The sequence below is a fragment of the Mirounga angustirostris genome, unplaced genomic scaffold (genome assembly GCF_029215605.1).
Source record: "Mirounga angustirostris isolate CCGP_5_RB_7025 unplaced genomic scaffold, mMirAng1.0.hap1 SCAF_12, whole genome shotgun sequence".
In the NCBI taxonomy this organism is placed as follows: Eukaryota; Metazoa; Chordata; class Mammalia; order Carnivora; family Phocidae; genus Mirounga; species Mirounga angustirostris.
The window spans coordinates 51,436,566-51,456,268 of NW_026991720.1; the positions used below are offsets into that span (position 1 = coordinate 51,436,566).

The 19,703-nt window shown below is 42.0% G+C and overlaps 2 protein-coding genes across 4 annotated transcripts in view; both read right to left on the bottom strand.

The window, feature by feature from the left end:
* Positions 1 to 17,825, bottom strand: part of FAM221A (family with sequence similarity 221 member A) — a 104,530-nt gene extending 86,705 nt beyond the window's left edge. Inside the window, exon 1 of the mRNA XM_064575161.1 lies at positions 17,684 to 17,825. The gene's annotated coding sequence lies outside the window, so the exon portion shown is untranslated. The remainder of the gene's footprint in view (positions 1 to 17,683) is intronic.
* Positions 1 to 19,703, bottom strand: part of CCDC126 (coiled-coil domain containing 126) — a 104,130-nt gene that overhangs the window by 30,918 nt on the left and 53,509 nt on the right. The window contains exon 1 of one of the 3 annotated variants that reach the window (XM_045864562.3): positions 17,684 to 17,823. The exons of 1 other annotated variant lie outside the window; for it this stretch is intronic. Coding sequence is in view for 1 of the 2 variants with exons in the window: in XM_064575166.1 (XP_064431236.1) it covers positions 17,689 to 18,083 (395 nt within the window). In the remaining variant the exon portion in view is untranslated. Of the gene's footprint in view, positions 1 to 17,683; positions 18,084 to 19,703 lie in introns of those variants that run through there. One more of the 3 variants, XM_064575166.1, reaches the window with a different exon arrangement.

The window sequence follows — 19,703 nt, forward strand, 5'->3', positions numbered from 1 at the left end:
ATTCTATAAATCGCTGTGATTTGAAACTGTATCATCTTCTTTGACAACTTTCTCTCCACCATGACTAAAGCTTCCAGGTTTCATTTACATTGCTCTTCAAAAATTTAAACCGGGAAAAAAAAAAAAAAATTTAAACCGGACATAAATGTCAATTAACTGAAATGCCACCATGGTCACAAAATTCTCCGAATGACTTCTTGTCATTAGTAACTAAAACTATGGACATATAGTAAGATTTATAGGAGACTATTCAAATATAGTTTTCCAAACTAAATGTCTAAAACCTATTCCTCCTCTTCCTTTAAAAAAAAAAAAAGGCAGATGCCAAAGTGAAAGTGAGAAAATGAGGAAAGGTGAAACAGACTAGAAAGTCATTAAATGCCTGACCAGAAAAAAAAAAAAATCCCACAATTAAATAAGTGTGACAGTACTTGAAAAAGTGACTAGAAAATACTGCTAATGGCAACAAGATCGTCTTAAGCATCCAACGTAAGATGAAAAATAAGTTACAAACTTTTAAGTTTATACTTCTAAATTTATGCCAGACATAATGAGAAGTGCTAAAACAGTTTAGAAAATTTTGCTGTATTTCCAAATCTGCAATTCCAAATTTTAAATGATACAGGAATGTACTTTTATAATTTAAGGGAAAATTATATAAGGAAAAAAAGATTATACTTCAATTAAAAAAAAGATAAAGGTGATGACAATCATGGAATCTAGAAAGACCTGGAAAATAATAATGTATATGAATCACCAAAGTGTCCAGTGAAGAAAACTCTTCAATTATACCTAGTGGAGTAAAATTCTTTACATGGAAATACATCTAGAGTCAAGAAGTATATTTCACAGCTTAATGAAAATAATCCTTAAGAACTTTTTAACTTCCTGCAGTATGGGCAAATAAAACATACCGATTTTAATCCGCTTAATAGGGTATAATCACATAGCCAAACTAATAAAGTTTGAGAATAAGACTAAAAATGAATACAGTAAAGGCTAACTCTGCAGAGCATTTAATCACTTTCCCTAGTGCTAGACACTAGGGAAATTATGGTTCTGCCCTAAAAGTTTGCTTTCTAAAAGCACAGATGCTTTTAAATCTTTTTTTAAATAATAAAAAATAAAGAATATCTGTTATAATCTTATGTAAAAACAATCAAAATACAAAACTTTGTATTCAAAACTTCTCTAGATGTGTGTATGTTGAGATATGTGTAAGCAGGGGATCTTCTACCCTGGCAATTCACCTGTCCAGTTCAGAAAATTCCCACTCTTTCTTCCTCCTACCCGGCCCCCCAGTCCCTGATACACTGCTAATAAATTCTGGGCCTCCAAGGTTTGAAGAACACCCATCTTCTCTTGTTGAAGTGTACCCATCCTGCGAAACCTCACTATAAGCATGATTACCCCACTAACTGGGCATATTAATTAGTATAGCAAAATAATAACTGCATTAAAAATTAAGAATTAACTCCTTTTCAAACTTTCTTCCACTTCTCCTTATTTAGTTACCATACTAAAAAATAAATCTCTTCAGATCTTATTGAAACTCTACTATTGGGCGCCTGGGTGGCTCAGTCGGTTAAGCGACTGCCTTCGGCTCAGGTCATGATCCTGGAGTCCCGGGATCGAGTCCCGCATCGGGCTCCCTGCTAGGCGGGGAGTCTGCTTCTCCCTCTGACCCTCCTCCCTCTCGTGCTCTCTGTCTCTCATTCTCTCTCTCGCAAATAAATAAATAAAATCTTTAAAAAAAAAAAAAAAAAGAAACTCTACTATTAATATCAATACTGGATTACTAAACTTTACTTAACAAAGTCAAGTAAATGAACCTAATATTTTTTCTACAGATTTTACATTTGAGTTCAGAAAGTGCAAGTTCTGGGGCGCCTGGGTGGCTCAGTCGTTAAGCGTCTGCCTTCGGCTCAGGTCATGATCCCAGGGTCCTGGGATCGAGTCCCGCATCGGGCTCCCTGCTCCGCGGGAAGCCTGCTTCTCCCTCTCCCACTCTCCCTGCTTGTGTTCCTTCTCGCGCTGTGTCTCTGTCAAATAAATAAAATCTTAAAAAAAAAAAAAAAAAAAGTGCAAGTTTTGGATGCCCAAGATAATTTTAAAGTAATTTCTTTGGGGTTCCTGGGTGGCTCAGTCGGTTAAGCGTCTGCCTTCAGCTCATAGGTCATGATCCTAGGGTCCTGGGATTGAGCCCCGCGTCGGGCCCCCTGCTCAGTGGGGAGCCTGCTTCTCCCCTCTCCCACTCCCCCTGTTTGTGTTCCCTCTCTCGCTCTCTGTTAAATAAATACCATCTTTAAAAAATAACAAAATAAAATAAAAGAATTTCTTTACACACATATATTAAATATATTCTTCTTTAGAGATCTTTCTTTACTGGCTCCTATGTCTTTTCAAGTCTGACCTGTAGGTGTGTCAACACCCAGTAGAAGGACCAACTGGGTATCTGCTCTGAAGCAGTCACAGCAGGCTTCTAAAGCTGGCATGACAACAAAACCAGAAAAGTGACATCACTGGAGAATTAAGAACATAGACTCCTAGGTGTTTTGGCAAATAAAGGTTAAAATGACAGGTTTTAGGTCGCTATACATATCCAAAGCCAAAACCAGAGGCAAAGAGGGTACTTCAGTTAAATAACAGCCTTACTACAATTACTTACTTCATACCAAATTCTGCTCTAAGCTCCTTATATGATTTAATTCATTATATCTTCACAACTCCCACATTAATAATGTTCTCACTTAACAGGTGAAAAAAACTGAGGCAAAGAGAAGTTAAATAATTTGTCCAAGGTCATACAAATGGATAGTGGTAGAGAGAGGATTCAAAGCTCAGGCCCTGAACCCACGCCACTCTTTTGCAGCAACGGCAATAAAATAGCAACAGCAGAAACTGCAGCCATGAGCAACCACTGAGTTCCTATGGTGGAAGGAAACACTCCACAACAGCTATTTCATTCTTTTTTTGCAATAACCTCAAAAGAAAGATGTTGTTATTCTCACGTTAAAGATGACCACATTAAAAAAAAAAAAAAAAAGACCACATGAAAGCTTAGAGAGGTGGTTAACCTGCCTAAGAGTTTTACCTCGGCCACAGACCTCACTTGCCTGAACTTGGCAAAAGCTACAAGCCTACAAGTTCAGAATCTCTATTTCCATTCAGGGTCTGTCCTTTCTTTTACAAAAGGTCCTTAAACCCAGCCCTACTAGAACTGATAGGTTTTAGAGAACTCCACCAAAGTGACAAATCCCAAGACTATAACGGCATTAGACAGGGAACAGGAGATCCAGGGAGAGAGGTGGGGTTGAGAGTCAAACACAGGGAGTGTAATCTCTAACAGGTAAAGTCCTTCCAACTAGGTACAAGCTGTACAAGTCCCTCCAACTAGGTACAAACTTTTTTTTTTTTTCCAGTTCAGGATTTTATTATTTTGGGTTTAATGGAACTTCATGGTAATGTTGTCTGGGACCAAAGTGCCAGGATCATGTCCAGTGTAAGAAGCAGGTGTGACCACTGCTTCACCTCTCTGAGCTCCTCACCTTCCAGAAAGTGGTCGCTTTTCTGTTCAGAGAGTTGTTGCTATTCTTTTCTTCGATCTCCTGTTGAGTTTGTAGGTGTTCAGAATGGTTTGATCCCTATCCAGCATCCAGCTTTATTCCTGGGACCAGACAAAATCCAGGTCTCCTACTCCTCCGCCATCTTGCTCCTCCTCCGGTACAAACTTAACCATGAACTTTGCTTAAAGAGTGAGCGGCAGTATGAACACCAGACACTGAGAGAAAACACCCTGATAGTGGACAGGGCAGAAACTTAGCTAAGGAGGATATGCCCCCAAAGTAATAAATCCCAAGGAACAAGAAAGCCTAGTTTAAACCTAGTGTTTCTCAGGGTGGGGGCCCAAAGATAAAAAGCCTCTTATTGCTCTATACTGACTGTATACTGGCTAACTATTAAATTCAGAAAACGGGCCTATATGAAGGTCTTCATACAGGCGCCTGGGTGGCTGAGTCGGTTTAGCCTCTGCCTTCCGCTCAGGTCATGATACCAGAGTCCTGGGATCAAGCCCTCCATTGGCTCCCTGATCAGCTTTGAGCGTGCTTCTCCCTCTCCCTCTGCCACGCCCCCTGCTTGTGCTCTCTCCCTCTCTCTCAAATAAGTAAAATCTTTAAAAAAAAAAAAAAAAGGAAAAAAAAAAGAAAAGAAAGGTCTTCATAGCCTTGACTCTCCATGGAATGTGTCTGGCTCACCACTGCCCTCAACTAAAGCAGCCCATCTCAGAGAGAAGTCAGGAAGCTTTATAGGGACTACTATAGTAAAATACTCGTATGCTTTGTAACTTGCTTGTGTTTGTTACACATTTTTCTATAGTAATAAGTCAAAAATTTTTTTAAGATTTGAGTGTACACACACACGCACGCGCGCGCGCACACACACACACAGTGGGAAGGGGCAGGGGAAAGGAATCCTCAAGCAGACTCCCCACTGAGCATGGAGCCTGACCTGGGGCTCCATCTCAAGACCCTGGATTGTGACCTGAGCCGAAATCAAGTTTAACGAACTGAGCCTCCCAGGTGCCCAAAGAAGTTAAACATTTTACATGAAAAGGGTGTCTTTAAGAATAGCAAAGAGGTGAGAAGTTGGGAGCCATTATCCCACTCTACACTAGGAAACTACAAAATGACACCAAGGAATAAAGTGAGTGTGAGAGCTATTAAGGAGAAAAGGCACCCTGGAGCCTTCTCCAAGTTAAAAAGATGGCCTGTGAGAAGTTGGGAGCCATTATCCCACTCTACACTAGGAAACTACAAAATGACACCAAGGAATAAAGTGAGTGTGAGAGCTATTAAGGAGAAAAGGCACCCTGGAGCCTTCTCCAAGTTAAAAAGATGGCCTGGAGCCAGCTAATACCTGACACAGGGCTGAGCAGTTCAAAAGCCCATGAGGGTTCTCTGAAGCAACCCAAGAAGGCCTGAAAACTATTCTAAGGGTTCATTTCTTTTTTCCTTTTTTTTTTAACATGCAAATACTAGATGTTTATAGATGGATAGTCCTTACAAAGTTGAGATCACATATTTGCCACGTATTAACACAGGAAATCTCCCATTAATTGAATGCGTGTATGAGCCATTGACATCAAAGATTCCCTCAAATAATTACTAGGCAGTAGAAATGAAGGTTAATCAACCATTTATAAATGCTGTTTGTTGGTGATGTGCCCCCTCAAGCTGCCTGTGTGTGGGGAGAGGACATTAACAGCCACAATTGGGCTATGGCAGAGGAGGGCTTTCCTTGAGTCTTTTGTTCTACTTGGCAGCAGTGATGGCCGGATCCATCTCCAAACTCTCGGACATTTTGTTGCAGATGATATCCACAAGACGCTCAAATGTCTGCTTGACATTAATGTTATCCTTGGCACTTGTTTCAAAAAATTCAAACCCAAGCTGTTCTCCTAAATGTTGGCTTCTCTCTGTTGAGATGACCCGCTCGTCTTCCATGTCACATTTGTTCCCAACCAGGATAACCTGGGCATTAACCCAAGAGTATGTTTTGATTTGAGTTGACCTTCCAGAAAGTGGTTGCTTTTCTGTTCAGAGTTGCTGCTATTCTTTTCTTCGATCTCCTGTTGAGTTCGTAGGTGTTCAAAATGGTTTGATCCCTATCTAGCTGAATTCCTGGGACGATGAAATTTAGGTCTCCTACCCCTCTGCCATCTTGCTCGCTCCTCCCTCTCTAAGGGTTCATTTCCACAAGTAATTCCAAGCAAGCCCAGTAGAGGTGACTAAGATTCCCAAAAGGATACATTTATGCCTTTGGGTCTCTTCTCATAATGTTTTACATTAAAATCACCTGGACAGTTTTCTACAAATCCCCATGCCAGGTCACACCCCATACCAATTAAATTAAATGTCGATGGGATGGGATGGGTTTGGGTTGGGTTGGATTGGGTTGGGTTGGGTTGGGTTGGGTTGGGGTTGGGTTGGGTTGGGTTGGGTTGGGTTGGGTTTGGGTTGGGTTGGGTTGGGTTGGGTTTTTAAGAGCCCTAGGTTAGGAGCACCTGGGTGGCTCAGTTGGTTAAGCAACAGCCTTCTGCTCAGGTCATGATCCCAGAGTCCTGGGATCACCCTGCTCAGCAGGAAGCCTGTTTCTCCCTCTCCCCCTGCCACTCTCTTAGACTCTCTTGTGCTCTTTCTCTCTCTCAATAAATAAGTAAATATCTTAAAAAAAAAAAAAAAAAGAACCCTAGGTTATTTCAATGTGCAGCAAAGAATGGGAACCACTCTCCAAATCTCAAATTTCTTCATAAAGCAGCAATGAGAGCTCCAAGTAGGACCACTAAATTCAATGTTACAAGTCAGTGCATCAGGTGTGACAGAGGCTTCTTACTTGCACCTACCTATAACGACCCTGAACAGGAAGGGGTAATGGGGAGGAAAAAAACAGGCTACAATTGAGCACAGTATTTATCAGAGTCCTTTCTCAACCAAAATAGTGTACAATCTGAAAACTTTTTTTTTTTAAAGAGGTTATTTATTTATTTGACAGAGAGAGACACAGTGAGAGGGAACACAGACAGTGGAGTGGGAGAGGGAGAAGCAAGCTTCCTGTGGAGCAGGGAGCCTGATGTGGGGCTCAATCCCAGGACCCCGGGATCATGACCTGAGCCGAAGGCAGACACTTAACGACTGAGCCACCCAGGCGCCCTGAAAACTTTTTCATCCCAACTTCTAGGCCACCATATTAACTGTCTACTAATGTCTAAAAAGTCAAACTTCATATTTGGCCCAAGTAGTTTTTAACGGCAAAAACAAGGGGCGCTCTCTCTCTCACTTGCTCTCTCTCAAATAAATAAAATCTCTTAAATAAAGGCAAAAACAAAATTATCATCATTATTTTGACCTAAGATAGACTCATAAATATTTTTAGGATCCCCAGGGGAAAGTTCTTAGGCAACTGCAGAGATTACAAAAGGAATTAAGAGTGTATATGGCCCAAAAGCAGAAGAATGAAGGAGAGGAGACACATTTAAAATGAAGTTGTCTGGGGCGCCTGGGTGGCTCAGTTGGTTGAGTGACTGCCTTCGGCTCAGGTCGTGATCCTGGAGTCCTGGGATCGAGTCCCGCATCGGGCTCCCTGCTCGGCGGGGAGTCTGCTTCTCCCTCTGACCCTCCCCCCTCTCATGTGCTTTCTCTCATTCTCTCTCTCTCAAATAAATAAATAAAATCTTTAAAAAAAAAAAAAATGAAGTTGTCTGTAGAGCACTAGATCTGAAGAGGCAAAGGAGTGTGGTCCAAGTATCATCATCTCCAATTGGATTCCTGCCACTGTTTCTCAAGTAGTTTCCCAGATTCCTCTCCAACCCCACTTCAAGCCACTGTCCTCAGAGCAGCCAAGATGTTCTTTTAAAAACAGGTCACAATCTGAATAGTCACAATTCCAATGGTTCTCAAAGGAGATATGCAAATGAATAATAAGCACATGAAAAGATGCTCAAATTACTAATCATTAGGGAAATGCAAATTAAAACCACCATGAGATACCACTTCATACCCATTTTTAGGATAGGAAGGGCATCCTAAAGTATGCCACTGTGGTATAAAGATTATTTGGAAGTGAAGATGACTAAGAAACATCAGATGCAGGAAGTGTTCCCTGCTTTGCTCTCCAAGAATTTCAAAGCAGAAAGGTGACAACATTCTCATCATGGGAGACAGGGAACTGATGTTGAGACAAATCTGTACAAATAGGGCGCCTGGGTGGCTCAGTCAGTTAAGCGACTGCCTTCGGCTAAGGTCATGATCCCAGGGTCCTGGGATCGAGTCCCACATCGGGCTCCCTGCTCTGCGGGGAGCCTGCTTCTCCCTCTCCCACTCCCCTTGCTTGTGTTCCCTCTCTCACTGTGTCTCTCCGTCAAATAAATAAATAAAATCTTTAAAAAAAAAAAAAATCTGTGCAAATACATCTTAAACAACCCGTACATTCCATTAGTTTCCCCCACATATTACCTTCTCACAATTTACTGCCTCTGGAAGCTAAAACTCCTTTTCCTTTGTCTTGTCAGGTCTTCACGATTTATGGCTCTTTGTCTAAATGATATATAAGCTCTCAGGCCTACCTGCTTCTTCGGGTTTTCGTTTCATGTCTGTAATGACCCTCATTTACATATGAAATAAGCCTTTTCCTCCTGTTAATCTGGCTTTTGTCAGTTTAATTACTGAACCTAAGAAGGTAGAGAAAAAAGATTTTTCTTCCCCTGTAACATTTATAAAAAACAAAACAAAACACAAAAACAAGTGTTAGTAGATGTGGAGACATTGAAACTCTTTACACTGCTGATAGGAATGAGAAATGATGCAGCCACTGTGGAAAACAGTACGTCAGTTCCTCAAAAAATTAAACACAAAATTACCGTTATGATCCAACAATTCCACTTCTGGGTATAATCACTAAAGAATTGAAAGCAGGAACTCAGAGGGGCGCCTAGGTGGCTCAGTTGGTTAAGCGACTGCCTTCGGCTCAGGTCATGATCCTGGCTGGAGTCCCGGGATCGAGTCCCACATCGGGCTCCCTGCTCAGCAGGGGGTCTGCTTCTCCCTCTGCCCTCTTCCCTCTCATGCTCTCTGTCTCTCATTCTCTCTCTCTCTCAAATAAATAAAATCTTTAAAAAAAAAAAAAAAAGAAAGCAGGGACTCAGAGATACCTGTGCACCTATGTTCACTGCAGCATTAGTCAACAATAGCCAAAAGGTGGAAATAACCCAAGTGTCCAAAAAATGAACAGATAAACAAAATGTGGTATATATACACAATGAAACATTATTCAGGCTTAAATGGGAAAAAAATTCTGATGCAAGCTACAACACAGATGCACCTTAAAGACATCATACTAAGGGGCACCTGGCTAGCCAGTCGGTAGAGCACACAACTCTTAATCTCAGGGTCATGAGTTCAAGCCCCATGTCGGGCATGGAACCTACTTTACAAAAAAATATATATATATCATACTAAGTTAATAAATTATACACAAAAAGACAAATATTGTATGATTCCACTTCATACAGGTACTTAGAACAGTGAGATACATCAAGACAGAAAGTAGAATGGTAGTTACCAAGGGGCTGGGGCTGGGGAGACAAGAATGGAGAGCTATGGTTTAAAGTTCAGAGTACAGGGGCATCTGGGTGGCTCAGTCGTTAAGCGTCTGCCTTCAGCTCAGGTCACGATCTCGGGGTCCTGGGATCGAGCCCCGCATCGGGCTCCCTGCTCCGCGGGAGGCCTGTTTCTCCCTCTCCCACTCCCCCTGCTTCTGTTCCTGCTCTCGCGCTCTCTCTCTCTGTTAAATAAATAAAATCTTAAGAAAAAAAAAAAAACCATTAAAGTTTAGGGTACAGAGTTTTACTCTGGGATGATGAAAAAGTTCTGGAGATGTATAATGGTGATGCCTGCACAATCTCATGAACGTACTTAGTGTCACTGAACTGTACGCTTAAATATGGTTCAAATGGTACATTTTATGTGATGTATTTTTTACCACACACAAAGTCATATCACATCACTCCCCTGCTTAAAAACCCTTCAACAGTTTCCCACTGCACTTAAAAAAAATTAGAACTCTTTACCTCAGGCCACAAGGCCCTGCAAAATCTGACTTCTAAACCCTAATCTCTCTTGTCCTAATCTCACACCACTTCTACTAGCTCACTGTGCTACAGCCACACCAGGCAAGACAAACCAAATTCTTTCTGACCTCAGGGTCTGTATACAACTGCTCTTCACCTCCCTGGAATGCTCTCCCCGCAGCTAGTTCCTTTTCATTTTTTAATATCGTTATCTCAAATGTGGCCTCTTCAAAAAGGAGCACTCCCACTCCTGCCCCACCTCCAGCCTCAAGGTACTCCATATGAAATTATATATTCTATCTTTAAAACCTTGAGCAAGTTACTTTATCTCCCTAGACCCCGATGTCCTCATTTATATAATGGGGACAACAGGAGTTACCTAATACTGGTAAAGAGAAGTGACACCTCATACTACTCAATATACACTAACTTTTACTATTAGTGTCAGGTACTAATACAGCAATGACAGTAATTCTTCTTTTTTCTTTTTTAAGACTTTATTTATTGGACAGAGAGAGACACAGCGAGAGAGGGAACACAAGCAGGGGGAGTGGGAGAGGGAGAAGCAGGCTTCCCTCTGAGCAGGGAGCCCGATGCGGGGCTCGATCCCAGGACCCTGGGATCATGACCTAAGCCAAGGCAGACGCTTAACGACTGAGCCACCCAGGCATCCCAATGACAGTAATTCTTGATAATCTGAGTTATCTGAGCTAATACAGGAGATGTTTTACTAGACCTAAATAAAACTCCTCTGATTAGCTCTCACGGCCCTCCGTAATCCAGTCCCCAAAGGCAAATTTATTCCCCATTAGTCACAAAAATATCTCCCCCAATCAAGCCAGTCTTCTCACTGTCTCATGCAATAGTAATGATAACACCTTATGTTTACATGTGTTTTTATTTATGAAGCATGTTTCCTTACATCCTCTCATTCAGTTAGCTAACAGCTATCAGAGAGGCTGCAGGCTTGAACAAGTTTCTACTCAAAATTTGTGGACAGCATGAAATATTTCATTGGTACTAGTTACTGAAGAATTACGCAGTCCTAAAAAATGATATAATGGCATACTGTTGAGAAGACTTCATCTTCCAAATAGCCTAAAATGAGACTAGAGTATCTCTTTAAACGCTACCTTCACCAGAAGGATTTCAAAACCTCATCACATTACCCCAGTCCTTGCTGATCTGCTCTCACAGCACATTACTTTATATCAGCTGATTTCACACATCCCACCTTCTCATCCAGTCATGAGCCTTGTCCCCACAATCCCATGTTCCTGAGGGCAACAGTAACCTGCCCTACGCCGCTGCCACAACACCCACAGAGCCCAGTGAACAATCAGTAGAGATACTTAGAGTTTACTTTAAGCACATCCCTGAGTCTAACCGCACCTTCTTCCAAGCAGCAATGACTTCCCTGCAATGTTGGAAGTTTCGAGATACAATTAAAGTACCTTCAATTATCCATTTTGGGGCTAGATGAACCTGAGAAATCTAATACAATCCCCTGACATTTCAGATGAAATAAAACCTAGGATATCTTGCCTAATGAGACAGTTAATGGCAGAAACTATATTGATCTAGAAGACAGATCCTGACTCACTATTTAGGTTTTTCTCTATACCATACTACTTTCTTTGCCTCCACTAGAAAGGCTAGGTTTGTAAATACTGAATGAACTGTACTGTTTTGCTTTAAAAGAACATAACCAGAGGGTGCCTGGGTGGTTCAGTTAAGCGTTTGTCTGCCTACAGCTTAGGTCGTGATCTCGAGGGTCCTGGTCCCCCCCCCAACGGGTTCAGCAAGGAGTCTGCTTCCCCCCCTCCTTCTGCCCCTCCCCCCAGTCTGTGCTCTCTTCTCTCTCAAATAAATGAATAAAATCTTTAAAAAAAAAGAGAGAACATAACCAGAAAACAGTAATGGCAGTTTAGAGCAATGATCCTAAAATTCCGAAAATATATGCTTGGACTATTCATTAAATTATCAAGTGGGCACATTAAAGTTTCAAATACACTTTATTCCCATAAATCAAACTATTACGAAGTTGCTGCAAGAAGGATTTAAGAAATCTTAGAGCTTAGCTTTTTTTTACATAAGCAAAAAACAACAGAAAAAATATGAAGTAAAGCACAGATAAATACAAGACCTTCTGGATGGAAACACCTTCACAATGACCAGCAGACACTGATAAGAAAAAACACAGTTCCAGAAAAAAGATTTTGGGGGTGGGGAGGGCTGCATAAAGGCCTAGGCTCAACAATCTTTACGAAGTTTCATTTAAAGCATGAACAACTTGGTTTACTCACTCATTTGCTCGCTTATTCATTCACAATATTTACTGCAGTACCTACTATGTACCAGAAACTGGAGATGTGAAAGGTGAAACAAGACAGGATTCCTCTTCTTGTGGAGATTATGTTTCAATTGGAGACAATAAACAAGCAAACACAGAAACAAGTTAATTTCAGCTTGTCATAAACTGCTATGGAGAAAATAAACAAACAGGGTGATGTGAGGATATATGAAGAGTCTACGTGAAGTATCAGGTCAAGTAAGGCCCTCTAGGGAGGTCTGATCTAAAAAAGAAGAGGAAAGGGGCGCCTGGGTGGCTCAGTCGTTAAGCATCTGCCTTTAGCTCAGGTCATGATCCCAGGGTCCTGGGATCCAGCCCCGCATCGGGTTCCCTGCTCAGTGGGAAGCCTGCTTCTCCCTCTCCCACTCCCCCTGCTTTCCCTCTCTTGCTGTCTCTTTCTCTCAAATAAGTAAATAAAATCTTGAAAAAAAATAAAAAAGAAGAGGAAGTAAAGTCTGTTTCCAATTTCCTTCTAACTAAAACCTTTAGAATTCTTTTCTGACCAGAATCTTGGGAGCAGGCAGTAAATTCCTTATTCCTAGTCTCCTCGGTACAAACAAATGAGAATGGGAGGGATTCCCAATCCCCAGCATGGAATGGCCTGGTTTGGAGAAATCGTCCGAAGTGAACAGAAAGAAACTCACAAGCAAATAAAGTTTTGTGTTCCCCTTGCTTAGAAGAATGGCAGTTCCACTGTTCGGTAATATATAGGTATAGTAATAATCTGATATAGTGATTTTGCACAGAAAAATATATAAATATATTCCTATTACCTTTTTCTAATATGAAGGGGGCAGTGCGGTAAGATGGGATATGGAATAAAATCTAGGTAGCAATCTGCCAGCGTGTTAACTTAAAATGGTTATAAAGCAATTTTTTTTAAGTAGACTCCACGCCCAGCATGTACCCCAATGCTTGAACTCACGACCTTGGGATCAAGACCTCAGCTGATATCAAGGGTCATATGCTTAATGGACTGAGCCACCCAGACACCTGGTTACTAAGCATTTTAAATAGAAATTTTCAAACTCTAAAAGATTCCTTGTCAAAGGACAAAAAGGTAGAAAAGGAAAAAAAGGGGGAAACTTTTTTCTTGGTTTTCACATTTATTAAAGGCCTTAACGTCTCCATCCCAATAATCTCCGAAGATCTGTTCAAAGTTCTTTTTTGCCACTTACCAAATAGCAAACAGGCAAACAAACAACTAGGTATTTAAGCAAGATGTTTAGTGGTTTCTCCCTAGCCAGGGACCTAAAGACAAATATATATTAGTTCAACATTATTACTACAGTCAAGACAGAGGATCACCCTCATCTTAAAGAAAAGGAAAATGAAGCACAGAGGATTAATGACTACCCATCGGCAAACAAATGGGGGGAAATTAGGCATCCAAACTCTCAGCACAGGATTCTCGTGGTTTTTTTTCTTTTTTTTTTTTTAAGATTTTATTTATTTATTTGAGAGAGAGAGAGAAACAGCATGAGAGGGGAGAGGGTCAGAGGGAGAAGCAGGCTCCCCGCTGAGCCAGGAGACCGATGTGGGACTCGATCCCAGGACTCCGGGATCATGACCTGAGCCGAAGGCAGTCACTTAACCAACTGAGCCACCCGGGCGCCCAGGATCCTCGTGTTTTTCAAAAGCAAGGAACAAAAATCAACTTAACGGTTTGCAAATAGCACTTTTTAAAAAAACAAGATAAAATAGAAACTATCCAAGTAGACTGTACACACTACAGATTTTATGTCAGTTTTCTTTCAGTTATATACGTATATTTTTTTTCTTACACAGACACATGCATGCACACACACACTTGTGTATCTATGGAGTCTTGACATAAAAAGATCTCTTGCTATGGGTTGCAGTCAAAAATTTTAAAAACACTTCATTTCACACTGCCTGTCTTGAAATACTTGCTTGTATTTTTTATGGAAACATTGCAATAGCAACATTAAAAACATTAATAGATGATAATCCTACCTAAAAAAATCTCCCCTTCAAATCCCATTTTTGCATTTATTTAATGCTCTGCTTTTTGCGCTTGTTTATGACTACAGCTAAAATAACTATCAACTAACTAATTAACAGCAATAACAGCAACTAGCAAGGAGAGAAGCTCTCGCTCAGCCAAAAGTGCTACAAGAATCAGTGCCTACTAGTCTCCCAAGTACTTTACAGTTAGAGAAGCAGATATACTTTACAAAAAGACACAGTATGTTCACCAGAGAACAAAGGTTCAGACAGTTCTCTCCAAAAAAAGACTCAGAAGTAAGTCCTCCACAGACTTGACCTCGGAATGTAATTTCAGGGGGAAACGCCCATTCTTAAAATACTTTTTCTACACAATATTGCCCAAGGCTAATATCTAGGGAAAAAAATTAACAGAAAATACAACCATCTACTCCTAATTAGGTCTAAAATTCTAAATGTGAACTGCTTTGAGAGAAGCTACACTAAAATTCCAGCTAAGATACAGAAACATGTCTCAAGATATCAGATCATTTTTAGATAGCATATTTGGGAGAAAAGAGAGAAGATAATAGCTCTGAAGAGTACAAAGATAAAAGAAAATGGGTAAAGTAATTCAGGGTTAAGAAGAGGACAAAAGGGAAACTACTCAATCACTATGCCACAGTAAAAGTTTAATCCAAAACATATTAGGCTGGGGCACCTGGGTGGCTCAGTCAGTTAAGCATCTGCCTTGGGCTCTGGTCATGATCCCGGAGTCCTGGGATCGAGCCCCTCTCTCTCTGCTGCTCCCCGTGCTCATGCTCACGAGCGTGCACGCGCACACGCGCTCTCTCTCTCTCTCTCTCTCTCTGTCAAATAAATAAGTAAATAAATCTTTTAAAAAATAAATAAAATAAAATATATTAGGCTGTACCAGATATTTCAGTCACCTGCCCGCAGCCTCAACCAATCATGTTTTGTGACACATGAACCCACCTCCCCCTCCACAGCTAACTAGACTAGCAGTGGGCACCTTTGCCTGAGGCCTTGGAAAAAAAGAGCCATCACCAGGATGTTGGGAATAGGAGCAAAAAGGGAAAGAATTCACAAAAAGAAACAATGAAGTTTGGATTAGGGGACTGACAAAGTAGATTCAAAACAGGTAAACAGAGGTTATAAGTAAAATAAGAGATACACAGTAGAGAGAAAGAGAACTAAGCACGTCAAAATGTAGAAAATGTCAAAAATGTAGAAAAAACATGTGCAGTTCATGAAGGAGGAATGCTTGTTTGTGGCAGCTTTCTAGTTCCTACATGTGCATCCCCTTCCTCGAGGTGGGGAATAAAAAACCCCTAAAACACAAATATATGACTAAAAGGGCTTATTTGAATTTGTACCATGTTAAAAAAGAACATCTAAAAACCTTTATCATTGAAAGTCTGAACTAGAAGAGTCCTTGGAACCAGACCAATTCACTATGTTAGGCATGAGGAAAATGAGGACCACAAAGGAACATAAGGTTATACAGATAGGGACAGAGCTAGGACAAAAACCAAGGTCTCCTATTTCCATAGTCCATTACTCTCTGTCCTGTATTGCACTAACACCAACATAGAAACTTTTTTTTTTTTCAAAATGAGTATTTTTGCCACATATTTTTAAGAGAATCAGATTTTAAGAAATCTTTATATGCATAGGTCATCTCCCACAGTTTAAGTAAGTTTTCCCCTTACTTAGTTCCTTGCTCTCTATTATCCTTATGAAATACATTCATCAGATTTCTCCTTTTCTTCTTAAATTTTTTTTAAATGCATCAGTCACTGAAGACATGACATAGAAAATTCATCAGGGCCCTACTGGCTTTTCTTCCACTATAACTGTACACTCAAAAACAGCGTTACTCAGGACTTGTTACTTCACATATTACACAACTGTGTTTGAACCCAAAGTAGTACATAACAGAATTTCCTTTTTTTTTTATTTAAAGATTTTTATTGGGGCGCCTGGGTGGCTCAGATGGTTAAGCGTCTGCCTTCGGCTCAGGTCATGATCCCAGGGTCCTGGGATCGAGTCCCGCATCAGGCTCCCTGCTCCTTGGGAGCCTGCTTCTCCCTGTTTCTCTCTCTCTCTCTCTCTCTCTCTGTCTATCATGAATAAATAAATAAAATCTTAAAAAAAAAAAAGATTTTTATTTATTTCTTTGAGAGAGAGAGAGAGAGAGAACAGAGGGAGGGTGAGAGGGAGAAGCAGACTCCCCGCGGAGCAGAAAGCCTGATGCAGGGCTCGATCACAGGACTCTGAGATCATGACCTGAGCCAAAGGCAGACGCTTAAACGACTTAGCCACCCAGGCACCCCCATAACAAACATTTTCAATGAAAAAAAATCAATGAAGGACCATAAGGATTTCCTTAAAGAAAAACTCATCACCAATGTCAGTAAATATCAGGAGAGAACAGTGCAAGAACCAAAACTATAGAGGAACTAATGTGAAATGTTTCAAATCACTCCTTATAAATTTTATTGCATTCATTCAATTTGTTCTGGGAAAACTACCACTGGCAAACAAAAATCCCAAAGGGGTAAAATTATTAACCAGTGAGAAATTGTACAGAGCGGTGGAAAAAAGTTGACATAAGGTAAAGATAGTGAAGCCCCACGTCAGGATTGCAGAACACCTAGATGCTTACTCTGCCAAAACAAACACTTAAGCTCCTCTAAAGATTCTCCCAAAGGACACAGCTTGGGGGGAGGGGGCAGTGAGAATAAGTCCTTGTATCTCCAGAGCTGATCCACAGAAAAGCAGAGTCATCAATTTCCTAAGAACATTCTCAGCCATCTTAAAACCGTAGAAATTAAGAAGACAGCATACTTTAAAGGAATTCCTTCCTTAGATTTAAAGTGAACAAGGTATTAAGTGAAGAACACACAAACTAGGGTGCTAGTCATTAAACAAAGAAAAGCACAAAACTCATAAATCCAGAGGCCGCTTCAGTATAACTAATAAAAGTATGATATTCAAGGGATTTTTTCATCAAAGGAATTAATGTCACTGTAAGCACATTATTTTTTATTCCAACAACTTAAAGGCGTGTACTGTTATCTCCACTTGATTGATGAGGAAACTCAGGCTTAGAACCTTTAATTAACCAAGGTCATAAAGCCAGGCAGTGCCTCGATTAGGATGGGAACCCAGGCTGCCGGAGCCCCTCTTAGTACCGATTTCAAGTGTGTAAGTCACAGTCGACACAGCAGTTTAAGTTCATCCTTACCAGTCACCCAGGAGCTGAGTTTGAAGAGGGGGTAAAAAAGGGGCCAACTGACTTTCTCCCTCAAAGTAGAACAGAGCTGAGCTGTCAAAAGCAGAAAAAGAAGTGAGCGCGGCTGCCGCGCGGGCGCTCCTCCATCCCTGCACCGGGTCGGTCGCTCCCCGGCGCCAGGGGCCATGGGACCGAGCCCGCCCCGCTCGGATCAAGCAGTCCAAGTCTCGCTCGGTTCTCCGCCCGGGGCCCACCGGGCCACGGCGGTCAGACCCGGAGGGGCAGGGACAAAGAGCCTCCTCGGCCGCGGGCTACTGGCAGATCCCGAGCCGGTTCTCTGAGGACACCTGGGGGCAGCGGCCCGGGTGGGGCGGGCGGCACGAGCGGGACACGGCGGAGGAAGGGCGGCCGCCGGGCCTGAGGGGGATACCGGAGAGGCGCGGGGCGGGCGGGCGGAGTCGCCTCCACCCCCGCTTCGCTCTCGCCCCCTCCCCATTACCTTGCCTGTGGGCTTCTTGTCACTGTCGCCGCCGCCAACGGGCTCCCGAGCCGGGGCGCGCAGCGAAAGTCGATTAGCAGGCGTCAGTTGCGTCCTGCGCTCGCGAAGCAGCCTCCAGGTCGGGATGGAGAAACGCCAAGACTGAGAATCACGGACGAGGTGGTTCCCAGCTCGTGGATATTCTACTCTTCTCGTCCCTCGCAGTCCGCTTCCGCTCCGCCTCCCGGCCCGTCCTGGCCCTTCCCCCACTTCGGAGACCAGCCGATCGCGGCGCGCGGCATTATGGGGGATGTAGTCCGGGAATGAGGAAGAGGCGGCACGTGCTTCTAGCCGGGCTGATCCTACTCCTGGGGCAGGACGACGCCGTTGCGTGGCAACCAGAGGAAGCTGCCGGCTTCTCCTGGATTGGAAAATGAGTTTACGGGAGGCAGACGCTCTGTCTTAACTCCCTGCAGTAGCTAAAGGAGAGTGTGGGCGTCTTACTCCTGACCCTCCAGCAGGCGACTAATAATTCCAAGGCTGTGAGCTGGAGGCAAAAGGACTTAGTGATTAAAAGTGTGCTGCATGCAAGAATGTACGTTATTGCCCCTGAATGCCCTTAGTCAGTGGAGTAAGGCAAGAAAAATAAAAGGACTAACGATTAAATAAGGAGAAACAAATTGTTATTTTTCACTGATGATGTCATTATTATGTATGTGGCAAATCCAAAAGTATCTACAGATAGATTGTTACAATTAATAAAAGTTAAACAGGTTAATTTAAAAGTCGCATTTAAAAAAAACTATGTATTTCTACATTCCAGGGATAAAGAGAATTAATATTAAGATACCACTTACAATAGCTTCAAATTAAATATTGAGTACCTAGGAATAAATCAAAGAAGGGCAAGACCTACATGAAGAAAATATTTTTTAAAAAACACTGAAGAGGGGTCACTGGATGGCTCCCGCTGTTGAGCATCCAACTCTTGATTTCAGCTCGGGTGGTGATCTCTGGGTCTTGGAATTGAGCCCCATGGGGCATGGATCCGCTTGAGATTCTCTCTCTCCCTCACCCTCTTCCCTGGCCCCAAAAGTCCTTGAAGAAGTGCCTGTCTGGCTCAGCTGCTAGAGCATGCAACGCTTGATCTCAGGGTCATGAGTTCAAGCCCCATGCTGGTCATAGAACTTACTTAAAAAAGAAATAAAAAAACAAACACTGAAGAACACTTAAACAAGAGATAATATGTTTGGAGCACCTGGGTGGCTCAGTCAGTTAAGTGTTGCCTTCAGCTCGGGTCATGATCTCAGGATCCTGGGATTGAGCCCCTCATCGGGCTCCCTGCTCAGCAAGGAGCTTGCTTCTCTCTCTCCCTCTGTTTGCTGCTCCCCTTACTTGTGCTTTCTCTCTGTGTCAAATAAATAAATAAAATCTTTTTTAAAAATAAAAAGATAATATGTTCATAGAAATTTCAATACTGAATGATGTCAAGTCTCCCCAAATTTATCTGTAGATACAATGCAATTCCAGATAAAATCTCAATAGTGTGTGTGTGTGTGTGTGTGTGTGTGTGAAACTTAAGCCAATTAGACATGTTATGGAAGAGCAAAGACAAGCATTCATGAGGAAGAGAAGAAAGTAAAAGGAAGAGGAGGAAGAGGAAGACTGTGCTACCAGATAGCAAGTTTTATTACAAAGCCATAGTAATTAAGGCAGTGTGGTATTGGATCAAGAATAGACAAATATACCAATGGAACAGAATAAAGAGCCCAGAAAGTCTCACCCATACATGGGAATTTATATTGTCATGGTGGTGATGCACAGCAATGACTAAGAAATGGTTTTCCATAGGGGCGCCTGGGTGGCTCAGTTGGTTAAGCGACTGCCTTCGGCTCAGGTCATGATCCTGGAGTCCCGGGATCGAGTCCCGCATCAGGCTCCCTGCTCGGTGGGGAACCTGCTTCTCCCTCTGACCCTCCCCCATCTCGTGCTCTCTCTCTCTGTCTCATTCTCTCTCTCAAATAAATAAATAAATAAAATC